This window comes from Stomoxys calcitrans, chromosome 5 (assembly GCF_963082655.1).
Source record: "Stomoxys calcitrans chromosome 5, idStoCalc2.1, whole genome shotgun sequence".
In the NCBI taxonomy this organism is placed as follows: Eukaryota; Metazoa; Arthropoda; class Insecta; order Diptera; family Muscidae; genus Stomoxys; species Stomoxys calcitrans.
The window spans coordinates 118,941,913-118,954,657 of NC_081556.1; the positions used below are offsets into that span (position 1 = coordinate 118,941,913).

General features: G+C 38.7%; 2 protein-coding genes across 2 annotated transcripts; one reads left to right on the top strand and one right to left on the bottom strand.

Annotated features, from left to right (window-relative positions):
• Positions 1–431: 431 nt before the first annotated feature.
• On the bottom strand, positions 432–1,639 carry LOC106092529 (proteasome subunit alpha type-4). The gene is made up of 2 exons (XM_013259408.2): positions 1,496–1,639; positions 432–1,334 (listed from the first exon to the last, which is right to left on the bottom strand). Exons 1-2 carry the CDS (start codon positions 1,496–1,498, stop codon positions 552–554), a joined length of 786 nt encoding a protein of 261 aa, XP_013114862.1. The 5' UTR covers positions 1,499–1,639; the 3' UTR covers positions 432–551.
• Positions 1,640–2,900: 1,261 nt separating this feature from the next.
• LOC106092526 (augmin complex subunit dgt3) lies at positions 2,901–9,823 on the top strand. Its single transcript, XM_013259405.2, has 7 exons — positions 2,901–2,974; positions 3,042–3,373; positions 3,440–3,617; positions 4,022–4,206; positions 8,029–8,682; positions 8,756–8,933; positions 9,173–9,823. Exons 1-7 carry the CDS (start codon positions 2,957–2,959, stop codon positions 9,329–9,331), a joined length of 1,704 nt encoding a protein of 567 aa, XP_013114859.2. The 5' UTR covers positions 2,901–2,956; the 3' UTR covers positions 9,332–9,823.
• Positions 9,824–12,745: the final 2,922 nt, after the last annotated feature.

Genomic DNA, 12,745 nt, shown 5'->3' on the forward strand with positions numbered 1-12,745 from the left:
GACCCTCTCAGATGATCTTCTCGTGATGACGATGAACACATACATCGGAGCTCAGAGTTTAAAACCGTGTAGTCCTTATAGCCAGCCCGTGACAGGACTGCTGTATTAGCATGAAGTGGCAGAAACTTTAACTGGTTCAACTCGCGCACTTTGTTTTCGTTGTATACTTCCCTTTGCCCTTTCTTTTTGTTCTACCACCTTGCAACATAAAATGAAAGAAGAAGCACGTAAGAACTAGGCACTTGGGAATATTTTTGACAAAACAAAACATGAAAAGGCGAATGGCTTTTTTTTACATTCCCCATGCCCACTTCTATCAAACTGAGTAATGCCTTAAATCAAAATTACCTTGCATAAACCAAAACTTGTCTAATTGTACAATTGCGTAAATGGAGTCCTTTGAAACTTAAAGCGTTCTTAGAAGGGAAATGTTCAACTTTTTTGATTCAGAAATTTTATTTCCTCAAAAACCTTAAACTAAATGTCCATTTAGAAAAGTTGAAAAACAAAATCAATTAGCAGAAATCCCTTACATATAGTTGGACGTTCATTTATGGTTTTTGGGCAGCTTGTTTTTCCTTCTTGGCAGCCTCAGCTTCTGCCTCCAACTTGGTGTATTTCTCAATCAATTTTTCAACATCGGGTTTGGTTAGGATTTTAATTTCCGTTTTGTCATTGACCCTTTGTAGTGTAGCCATTTCGATTTTCTCAGGCGTTAATTTGGTTGTATCCATCGTCTTGCTCAGTACTTTCACAGCTAAATCTTTGGCTTGGGCCAAGGTTATCTTTTCGTTTTCACTAAGTTCCTGCTTTAGTTGCGATATAGCGGCACTGAAATTATTGCCAATACAGGTGGCCTTCCAGCCGCCATAATTTCCACTGGGGTCGGATTGGTACAACTGATAGCCGTAGTGTTTGTCCCAGCCCATATAAAGAATAGATACACCAAATGGTCGTTTACCGCCGTATTGTGTATAGGCCTGCTTAATGTCACATAGATAGGAAACCAATTGTTCGCATGGCATGGACTCGCCATAGCTAAATTGATAACGCTGGGCAATGACGCGTAATTCGTTGGTTAACACATTGGCATCGGAAGTGATGCCTGCAACAGAGCAAACCATGTCATTGTTCAATTTGTAGATTTTCTCAGCAAATATGCTGCCATCCAGCAGTTTGTTAGTGTTTCTGCACTCAGCAGCCAAGAGAATGCCATCCTCGGCTAAAATACCTAAACAAGTGCCGGCATGCGATATAGCCTCCATGGCATATTCCACCTGATATAGGCGTCCCTCTGGCGAGAAGATGGTGGTACGGGAATCATAACGGCGAGCCTAAAATATACAAAATATGTAAAAATTAATTTGAAATTATTAAGTTTTGTTGATATGTACAAAAAGTTACAACCCAGAACAATTTTTGCAATTCATTGCCAAATATAAAAATGACTTTTGGTTTGAAATCATTTTCGACTACATGTATCGCATGCACTTACCATATTGTATTAAACAATGTTTTTTTTCTTTGTTTTCCTTTTAACCAATTTAATAAAACTTTGCCTTATTCTACAAAACAGTTGACAATTTTCAGAAGAAATAAAAATTACTTGTCATTGTGCCGATTGTTTGCCAGGGTTGTTAAAATGTTATCATTAGCTAGTACCTTAAACTACAACTATGCTGCAATGCCCGCTAAAAACGAACAATATGGCAAACATCACCTTAAAAACAGGGTAAGTATTTTGCCAAAATCCTTATTTGTGTATTTTCTTTTAGTACAACATACAAGGCGGATTAAAAAAGGTGGTCCCATGCGAACATCTGTTAAAAGCCGACCATGTTTGATGGTATTAAGATGTCAGATTTTTGTTTGAATTCTCTTTGTTGTCGCATATTCTCTGCTCATGTACGCTCACGTATGCACACACGCACACAAATTTCATTGTTTGTGTGACAAAACGTCGATCAGCTTGATGGCAGATTGCACCATACGATTTGAGGTTGTTGTATAAATGAGACCACCTTCAATTGTTTCGCCATGACAAAGCACTTACACTATAATAGTAAATTAATGAGAAATCAATTTGTTTCTTTCAGAAACTAATTTTTGTAAATGTAAATGCTTAATTTGCCAGCAAATACCGTAACGTTTCAGTTACAATGATTATAAACGACAATTTTACTCGCCAAATCGTAGTCAAACAAATGTTTTTAACAATATTTATCAAATTTCGGTAATAAACACATGGCGGCAAATAACGATGTATTCCAAATATCCAAATATCTGTTAGGAGGCCACCGTATCCCAGAGGTTAGCATGTCCGCCTATGACGATGAACGCCTGGGTTCGAATCCTGGCGGGACCATCGGCAAAATATTTCAGCGGCATTTTTCCCCTCCTAATGCTGGCAACTTTTGTGAGGTTCTACGCCATGTAAAACTTTTCTCCAAAGAGGTGTCGCACTACGGCACGTCGTTCGGACTCGGCTATAAAAAGAGCTTAAATTTGAATCGGACTGCACTCTTTGATAAGCGAAAAGTCTGCTCCTCCTTAGTGGAATGTTCATGGACAAAATTTGTATACTTGTATCCACATATCGGTTGGTGGATGTTACATTATACGTTCCTTGATGTTACATTATACGTTTTTATATGAAAACTAATTATTTAATATTTTTTACAATACAACGTGCAGAGTTTTATATATATTATAACGATTAGTTACGATATTCATAGAAATTGTATCAGTTTCACTAATTTAATGAGTTTAAAGCCACTTGTCACCCTGTCTTTATGTACTATTGTCTACCATCCTCTACGTGAAAAGTTACCATTAGTTACGTTTGATTTGTTGTATTGGCATTTTGCCAACTCTGGTTTGTTTATTTTTTTTAAACTCACCCGCCCAATCAAAGGTATCACATGAAAGGAATCATCATTTAGGTTTAATAAATAATATGGGAGATATAATAAACGTAAATAAAAGCAATAAATAAAACTGCTGTGGCAACATATACTTTAAACCTTTTCTCCTTTCTTCAGAGCATGGACATATTCAAGAAGCTGGACTTTGATACTTCCAATCAATGGATCTTCTACGAGGAACGTTTTCACAAATTCTTCGATTTCTTTGCGAATAACATCAGTGATGAAAACATTTTATTAGAAACCGAAGTTCTGGACCATGAAGAATATGTCAAACGTAATGAATATTTGGGAGCGCAGGAACGAAAGCCCCGTCTCGATGAATTGGAAAGAGAGTACAGTGGTCTATTGTCTTCAAATACTAAGGACAAAATCAATTCTCTGCAGCAGGAATATGAAATAATGGAAAAGTTATATAATGACTACAATGAATTGGTGGAGGACATGAGGTATGGATTGGCAAATATGTTTTAAGCTGATTTGCAGTTACTGAGATATGATTTGTATAATTTCAGGGAAACCAAGCATCTTTTGAATTGTGAGTTTAGCCGTCAGGAAGAAACTTACAATGCTCTCAAAAATAAAGAAAAAGAACTGATGGCCCATTGTCAATTGAAGGCAAAACAACTAGAGGATAGCGAAAGTGAAAATCATAAAAAATGCAATGAAGTTATGAAAACATTTTCGAAATTGGTAGGTTTAACTGAAGGCATAAACACACACACAATCACATGAAAGTTGATAAACTGATGGATAACCTCATCCCATGTTTATGTACTTATTTATGTTCAAGAGTTATTGCTCCCCACCTAAAGCACTTCTATTCAACAACGAGGATCTTAAGGAATGTAAAAAGTTTTGACCAGAAATCTATGTCCAAACTGAAATGGGATCAAAAAGGACCTTTGTTGTATTCACATAGTGACATGGAGAGGGTTGAAATCCGCAACATCTTATCACTCCCAATGATGTACATCAGTTTATCAGTTGATATTTGGATGCTCTAATGCTTATGCTTCGATGCATTATATAAAAATAATTTTTTTTTATATATAGTAATATTTTTTTTTGTATTTTGTTACTCTTCTACATATTAGCAATCGCCACCACTTTTTATGCACCAACTGCCATTGGATCAATATTTTCTTAAATGTGACTCATTTTCCCAATATCTTTCTCTATACATCAAAGAAAATTTCAAAATACAGGAATATATGAGCATGGAAACAAGTTTAACGGAAAATCAGGAGACAGTCGAAAAATTGGGGAAGCTAAAAAAAGCGTAAGTATATTGAAAGACTTCTGATTCTCAGAAAGTTAAACAACAATTATGTATAAATTTTTTTTTTACACAATAACCTATGAAAATGGTTATGCAAATTAGCATTGGTGGGCGGGGATCTTTCGAAGACGTGTACCTTGACACGGAGGCTTTCTGAATGTCATTTAGACAATGACGTGTGGTCATTTAGACAATGACGTGTGGTCCCAATAAGACAATGTCTATAAGCGACTTATTGATCGTAATTCTCAAACAATTCATCAGTATGCAGCTCGTGCTCGTACCCGCATTTTCATGTGGAGGTGGCGATCTTCGTCAAGCTGCTGTAGGTGAGCAAGCTAGTTCCGGTCCAAAGGGCCAATCGCCATTGGTTATTTAAAGGGGCAAATAACACGTCTTGTCAAACCGAGCATCATAGACACTCAGTATTTGTCCAAGAGCCGGTGCCATCCGGTCTCTCACTGCGACTCTCCGCTCGATACCGCTGATTGTCCACGACTTCCGTTGGCGCTACTACGTATGGAGTATTCCACTATCCGCAACCTATGGACGCGCCTGGTAGCTCGCAGCTAAGATTTCTCATGACTGAAATGAACCCCACATAGATCAGACCTCAATGTTCCAGCCTGTGTGGTGCTCACAGCTATCCCGTGCCGGGACGCAGCTCGTGATCTCCAAGATATGCAACAGTGTGGTCTCGTCAGCTCTGTGACAAGCAGTGGAGTAATATTCAGATCTGTCAGAAGGTCATGTGGACCACCTCCATCAGGAGACAAAGATCCTACCCGTGCGAAGACATAACTACATGCTTACTAAGCAATACTTTTTTGGGCTGTTATCGCAGACGCCATCCAAATCATCATCTTGTGGATAAGTATCCACCGGCCAGAAGCCTTAAGGAAGATTTACATGATCTAGAGCACCAGGTTTAGCGCTACAAGAGAGAATCTTTAGATCAAGCGGGTCATTCATGCAGACACGGTAAATAGCTAACGGGTGAATGTGCTCCTTGGAGAACGACCGCCTCCCATAGCACCTGAAGAAATTGACCTCCCCGTCAAACCAGAGTAGTTTTGGCTCAATTAATTAATGCCGACGTGCAGGATGTATGTCCCGATAGTGACCAGGGACCACACGTCACCTGTTTAACTGTTTAGCCAGACCCACGCGACTCAGACCCAGATCCCTCTGAACGCATCTCGTCTTAGTAGCAGAGTTTCTGAATATGGATACTCAACAGAATCAAGCGGACGAAAAGATATAACACAACAAACTGCTACACAACAACAACTGATTAACAAGCTCTCCTCAAAACCCAATCCTGGTTAGTTCGTGAACCATTTTTCGCGGCCAATCTTGATACTCCGGGACTAGCATCATCAGCATTCCTCAGAAACCCAATCCTAGTTAGTTCGTCAGCCACCAGAAGCCAATTTTGATGCTCTGGTATCCAGCCAAGCCAGATAGCCTCCCTAACCCGGCACGGGACTACTATGACCACCACACGGGGTGGAAATCTGAGCTCCGATTTGGTTTTCCACGTCATCACGAAGCACAAGTGGGGGGCTACCGGTTGGTCCACAGGTTGCGGATAATGGAATGTTTCATAAACGGAGAAGCTTCAACTGCAGTCGCAGACAATCAGCGGTATCGAGTAGAGAGTCTTAGTGAGAAGCCGGGCTGCAACGGCTTTTGCTTAAATACTGAGTGCCTATGATGCTTGATATGTCAAGACGAGTTATTGGGGCAACAACAACAACCAGTCTCGATTTTATATGGCCCGATGTCAGAGCCATCAGCGCACTTCAGATACCCATTCCTGGTTAGTTCGTCAGCCACCTTTCTCCGTCACCTGGATGGCCGCCCCCATATAGGCTTCTTCCTAACCAGCCTGGACTTCATATGGCCCGATGTTATAGCCTTCAGCGCCATCTGTCATCTGTCCACATGTATCGTTACAGCCCAATCGGGGAACCACTCCTACTCCAACATCTCCAGGTGCACAAAGACCTCCACCTACAAAACTCAATAACACTTCTGCCCGTTCCTCCCTCCAATCTAGATTTCAACGTCTATACAGAAGGTTTTGAGGAAGGCGGGGTAACCCCAGACTGTTGTTCCGTCAACAAAGAAGAGAAGAAGGACTGCCCTGGTAACGAAACACTTTCCACAAAAAATGGTTCAACGAAGTCACATAGTTAAAAAATCCGCTAGATGAGTCGCGGGCAATCAGCGGTATCAGTAAGAGGCACCGGCTCTTGCTTAAATACTGAGTGCTTACGATGGTCGATATGACAAGAGGAGTATTTTTTGGCACCTTTAAATAACCAATGGTCGTCACGTCTCCGCAGCGATCGGTACTATGGATCGGAACGAGCTTCATTTTAGCAGTTTGACGACAACATAGCCTACCTTTGGTTAGGTTGGAGGGCACTTGACCTGAAGATGATATACTGGATGTATATGGCCATTGTGAGACCAGTGCTGACATATGGAACACTGGTATAATAAAAGGCTGTGGAGTACAGTACACGGATCAAGGAACTTTGAAAGGTACCGAAACTGGCCTGCATCGAGATCACAGGGGTGTTAAGATCAACACCGTAGGCGGGTCTGGAGGCCATGCTGAATTTATAACCTGTTGAGGTATATATTCGGGGCTGTGCCGTTAAGGTAGCGCTTAGGCTGAGGGAACTTGGCAGGCTGAGAAAAGGTAGACACGGTCACTGCTCCATTATGGAGTCCATGGATACAAGAGGTAGACTGAGTAGGGTCTCAGACTATCTGTCGCCGAAACGATTCGGGAGAGGTTGTTCCGGATTCGCTTTCCTGGAAGGGAGTAGTGGGGGCGGATGCTGTGTTTGAGTTGGATGAGACCTTGTTCATCACTAACGCCTCCAGAAAGGAGTCAGGGATGGGACTGGGGATTTATTCGAGATACTCGGAATGGGTATGTCAGTAAGACTGTCTGACGAGCGCGTGGTCTTTCAGGCAGAAGTCTGTGCCATTACGTTGGCCGCAAAGGAGATTCGGAGGATGGACTTGTCCCCTTCGAAACACAAGGTATATTTTGACAGTATGGCGGCCCTCAAGGCTTTGAATTTGAGGACAATAAAGTCGAAGTGCGTGGCGGAGTGTTTGGGGGCACTAAACATACTCCTCAGGAAGTTGGTCTGGCTTGCCGGACACATCGGTTTTCTGGGAAATGAGAATATGCTAGGAGGGGATCCTCCACGCCAAGCAGAGCTGTGGTCGATTGCTGTTGTTGTAGCCACATTTGCATGTGGAGTTGACGATCCTCGTCAAGCTCTTTTATATCACACGCGTGGCAGCCGGTTGTACGTACCGGATTGACCTGATGGAGTCCTTCATCGGCAAGGACTGCCGTCTCAGTGTACAACACACTGCTACAACAACAACAACTCAAGTGGTGGCGTGATGGATTGGCGCTTGCTTCCTATTCTATTACTCTGTTTCTTGCATTTGACATAAATCGTCATTTCCCTGTCCCCTTCGGGACGAAGCGGGTGCTCCGTTATCATCCTAAGCAAGTCTTTCTTTTTCATCTCCTTTTTCTTAATAGGGTATTACAATAGGAACTGGCCTCTGGGTTACCCATTCCACCAATACCTATCATTAAGATGAAGATCATTTTTATTTTATAATTCTCATTTAATTTCTCTTATTTTCCTTGAGCTTAATATTCGAACAGTTTTGTATTCTTTTTTTTCTTTTAAATCAAATTCCCATTTAAAAATGTAATTTGTTCTTGATTTTTCCTCCCTTTTATGATGATTTTATGATTTTTCCTCCCTTTTCCAGCATTGAAAAATACACACTTGCCTATATTATGGAAAAGAGTAAAATTCATGGCTTACAATGTGCAATCGATGCCTTAAATCTCACTCACATACATGTCATCAGCCTTTCGGATATGCAACGTGAAACACAAGATCTGGCCCAAGCCAAAAGTCGTCACGAAATAGCTCATCAAACATTGAAGTTGGATCTGCAACATCAAGTGCAACAAAAAACTCAACAAACCGTCGAGTTGATACTCTATGAAAATACAAAACAGAAATTGGAGAGAGCTCTGAAACGTCACGAAAATGATCGAAATCTTACCAAGGTTATATCAGAGGCCTTGTCCAATGCCGAACTCATATGGATGGCCGTACAATTGGATATGGAGAAGAAACGCAATCGTTTCGACAATACTGAACAATTGACAACAGAATCACAGCGATGTCAGTTGCGAATTCAGCATATGAAGAATGCCCAATCAACGGATCTTTCGCGAGAGTTCATACAACAGTTGGCTCAAATGTTGGGACAACATTTACAACAAAATTTACGCTGCGAAGTAAAGACATGTTTGTATGAGTATGAGAAATTCAAACGTTTGTTAAACTATTCCCTACAAGGACTATTAAATAGGAAATCGTATAGCTCAGCTTTGGAGAAACTTAAAGAGATGTATGTTGAGTTTTTTAAGAAGACCAATAGACAGTTGTTTTTAACTTATATTTTGTGTGTGTTTTATTTTCAGCAACCGTATTGAGTCCATTTTACATCCTTTTGTCTATGACAGCCCAGTTAACGCCCCTATGTTTGAAAATGTCCACTATTTAAGGCCAATTTTCAATGTTAAGAATCAACAACAGCGTATTGAAAAACTTTTAAGGCAGCTGAGAACGGAGTTTCATGAAAATATTACTGAACGATTGGTGAGTTAGGGAAGTGGGGTGAGAAATTGAAAACTTTTTACGCAAAATTTGGAAGAATCCATTAGCGGTAAATAATTTTTAAACCATGGTATATTGTCGATTTAGGAGCAAAAAAAAACAACATGTCAATAGCTAAGATCTCATAAATCAGCAGTGAAAAATATTGACGGCCTTGTGCCGATTCCTACAATTTCTAATCATTTTTCTTACAATATTCTTTAAATTCTTATTATTTACAGGAGAATGATAAACTTTGGCGTTATAGTCAACTACTTTGGATTTGGTTTTTAACTGAACCACGTCGAGTGCTGCATGCCATTGAAGAAGCAAAAAAAGCTGCCTCTAAAGTACCCCAAATAACTGGCATAAAGACATTAGGAGGAATAAAACGAAAATAAAAAACAAGGCCGCAATTTAAAGCATAAATTATAATTTCTTCAACTTAAAGTTTATGTTCTAGAGTCCAACTTAAAAACTATTAAAGCTAAAAACAAAAAACAATAATACGACGAATATTTCGATAAAGAGAACAACAAGACATGTAACCACTAGATACCGGCAATTATTCTTGGAACCATGTGCCTAGTGAACACCATCTCCAAGGCGTTGACTGAATACACAATACACTTAAGAGAGAAAACAAACAAGTGAATATATGTTGCACAAGTGTGCTGGGGATATAAAAAAAGCTTAAATTAATATTCCTTCTAGCAAACATAGTGTGTACAAAGCTAAATTTAACAATAGACATTTGGAACTTGTGTGGATGCTGCTTTTGCAAAAATTTGTTATGCCTATTGACATTGTAGCAACTGTCCAGGTAACTTGAATTGAAATTAATTGGTGTGAGAGAGTTTTTGTATGTTTTTTTTACGATAAATTTCTATTTCTAATCGAATAAAATGTTTTTTTTTTTTAATTATTTACAGAAAAAAAATTATTCTGCAATCATTTAAAAGCCCTCCAGAAAGTACAATAAAATGTCTCACTGGATATATTTGCGTTTAAAGTTATTGTGCTTTAACCAGATTCCCAGTAAGAATAAGATTTTTAAATATTTCAGAAAGGAGTATATTGCAGTCAATATAATCCTTGGGTTAGGTTAGGTTGAAAAGAGGGTGCAGATATTAATCCGCCCCATGCCACTATGGACATACACCTAAGCCAGTAATTGGCTTGTTGTGCGCTCTAAAAAACTATAAAGTAACCTCTAAAAAGAAAATTTTAAGTTAGGAATTCCGTGTTACTTACAAAATTCTTAATTCTTTTGAATGCCACTCCCCTAAGTTGGTTCATGTCTGATATTGTGCCTCCACCTATGTGCCGGTATCTGTTGGACGCGAAAGCAGGGCAATGACAAAGGAAATGCTCCAATGTCTCATCATCTTCCCCTAATGCTTAAGGTAAACATTTGATGACTCCAGGTATTGGAGTTTTTATCCAATCAAGTGGATATATTTGCAATTAAAGCTACAGTCAATGCAATGAGCTTTGGAGTACCAACACATATAGTGCCATTAGGACTACTTTAATGGTAATAATTTCTTATGACCTTATGAACCTATAAGGAAAGGATCGGTGTAATATAAAAATAGCTATAGGTAGGTTATTGGATAGAAAATATTTTTAGCCATTTTTGACGGTGCTTACAAAAAACACTTAAACCTAACCTAACTTAACCTTTATTTGAATCGATAGCACAGTCGATATAATTTAATGATAAGATAATTTCATGCTAATGTTGACCGTGACTGCGCCTCAATTGGTCCATCCGCTTAGTCCAATTTTGGCATACTCATTCCAAATGCAACAATTTGTAAGCGATGTTCGTTTGTTAGACGATTCGCGGTTAAATTATAGACCAAACTGAAGATGTTTAACAGTGAAACAAAATACGAAAAATGCGTGAGCTGTTTAAACTAGTGTTGCCAAAAAGATAATAGCTAAAAATTCACCCTTTATATAGCAGCATATCCAAAAATAGTTCGATTTGCGCCATATTCGGGAATGATGTGTAAGGCTTTAACATAGCTCAGTCTACTTAATTTCAGCAAAATCGAGGAATAAATACGCTATTTATGGGTGAAAGACCTTCAATTGGGAGATCGGTCTATATGGGGGTTGTATTTTAATATATACACGGACGTCGAAGGACGCCGAAAACAGCTAACTGTGTTATATTGAAGTCGGGCAATAAATCCGGCTTTTATTGGCCTGCGACCTTAAATCGGGAGATTGGTCTATATGGGAGCTATATTAAGATAGACCGATTTAAACCATATTCGGCACGAATGCCGAGTATCTTGACACAAATCATGTGCCAAATTTATTTTAGTTATGCAGCTAAATCGGAAGATCGGTCTATATGCGGGCTATATCAAGATATAGTCCCATATACATAGGTAATTTTCGAATTTAACTTATCTATGGACAAAACATGATCTTTACAAAGTTTCAGCTCAATATGTTCCTTTTTTAAAGACTGTAGCGTGATTTCAACAGTCAGACAGACGGACATGGCTAGATCGTTTTAGATTTTTAGTAGGACCAAGAATATACATACTTTATAGGGTCAGAAATGAATATTTCGATGTGTTGCAAATGGAATGACAAAATGAATATACCCCTATCCTTGTGTGGTGGATATAAAAATCAGCGGGTGTCTTATAAAGTGAATTTTTCCGGACATTCCCCAATTAAGCCTAGTACAGAGTTCGACATTTCACACTAACAACTGTCGCTGCGCCAATACAAATCTCGCTTCAATTAATTGCAAATGTAACTAGTTAGGCCAGAGTAGTTCTGGTCCTCCTACTATTAAAACATGTGGATCATGCTGAATATATTAACTCGTTACTATTTACGAATACTGAATATATTGTAGTTACCACAATTGACACAACGGGGAGGTGAATGGTCGCAATTGAGATGATGGAGTAATCGTGATTGGCCTGGAATCCAAGCCAAGTTATAGCCAATCAGAACCGTTGTGGATAAATTTGCATTTAAAGTTATAACTTAAGTAAAGCTCGCATTGAGACTGGCAAGATTAGTTCACCAAGTCCCATAAGAAATCTATGTGGTAATGATTTCTTATAGCCTTATAAACCTACAAGAATTAGGATAAGGTTAATGGAACTAAATTTCTAGTCGAATTTATTTATTTCACTTTTAATAAGCGCAGTACTCAATATAAATTTCTAAGGCCAATTTCCCATTTGAATTATGAGTTCATAAAAGACTTCATTTTTTTTTCTTCTTCATTTTCCCCATACAATTGAAATGCAGGATTTTCAATATTCATGACAATGCAGTACGCATAGGTAAACCTTTTGATATATAGACGACATAATTAACCTCACAAGTTCAGAACTTTCATGACTTCACAATTTAGTCTTCGGCCAAACTTAATGCCGTTTTTATTCTGTCGCTTTTATAACTTTAATGCAATAATTTTTCTAAATCTTTAAAATGATTGGATTTTGCCAAAACCCTTTTTCTCAGAGAAATTATAGGACTTTTATTGCACTTGAGTTTAAGTCTCGGGTTGATTGTTCATTTTAGGCATATTACATTTACCAGGCCTCTGGTTGATGGTTTATGTTAGCTCCATTTAATTGTCTTAGAATTGATTCGAAATTTAACTGTTTTTCGCCCTAATGTTCGTTTAAGTGGCCTCCCTTTTTCAGAGCAATTTTAGATTAAATCTTTTTTTAAATGTTTATATGAATTGTAATAGATTTATTTAATTGTATGGGAGAATAAAGCATATTCTTATAAAAGGTCCTTTTTTAATTACTATCAACCACACT

Bases quoted from the DNA above. Each gene is read 5' to 3' on its own strand.
- LOC106092526 (XM_013259405.2), top strand. The intron at 3,618-4,021 runs GTAGGTTTAACT...TCTACATATTAG, and splicing joins TGAAAACATTTTCGAAATTG to CAATCGCCACCACTTTTTAT. The intron at 8,683-8,755 runs GTATGTTGAGTT...TTTTATTTTCAG, and splicing joins TTGGAGAAACTTAAAGAGAT to CAACCGTATTGAGTCCATTT.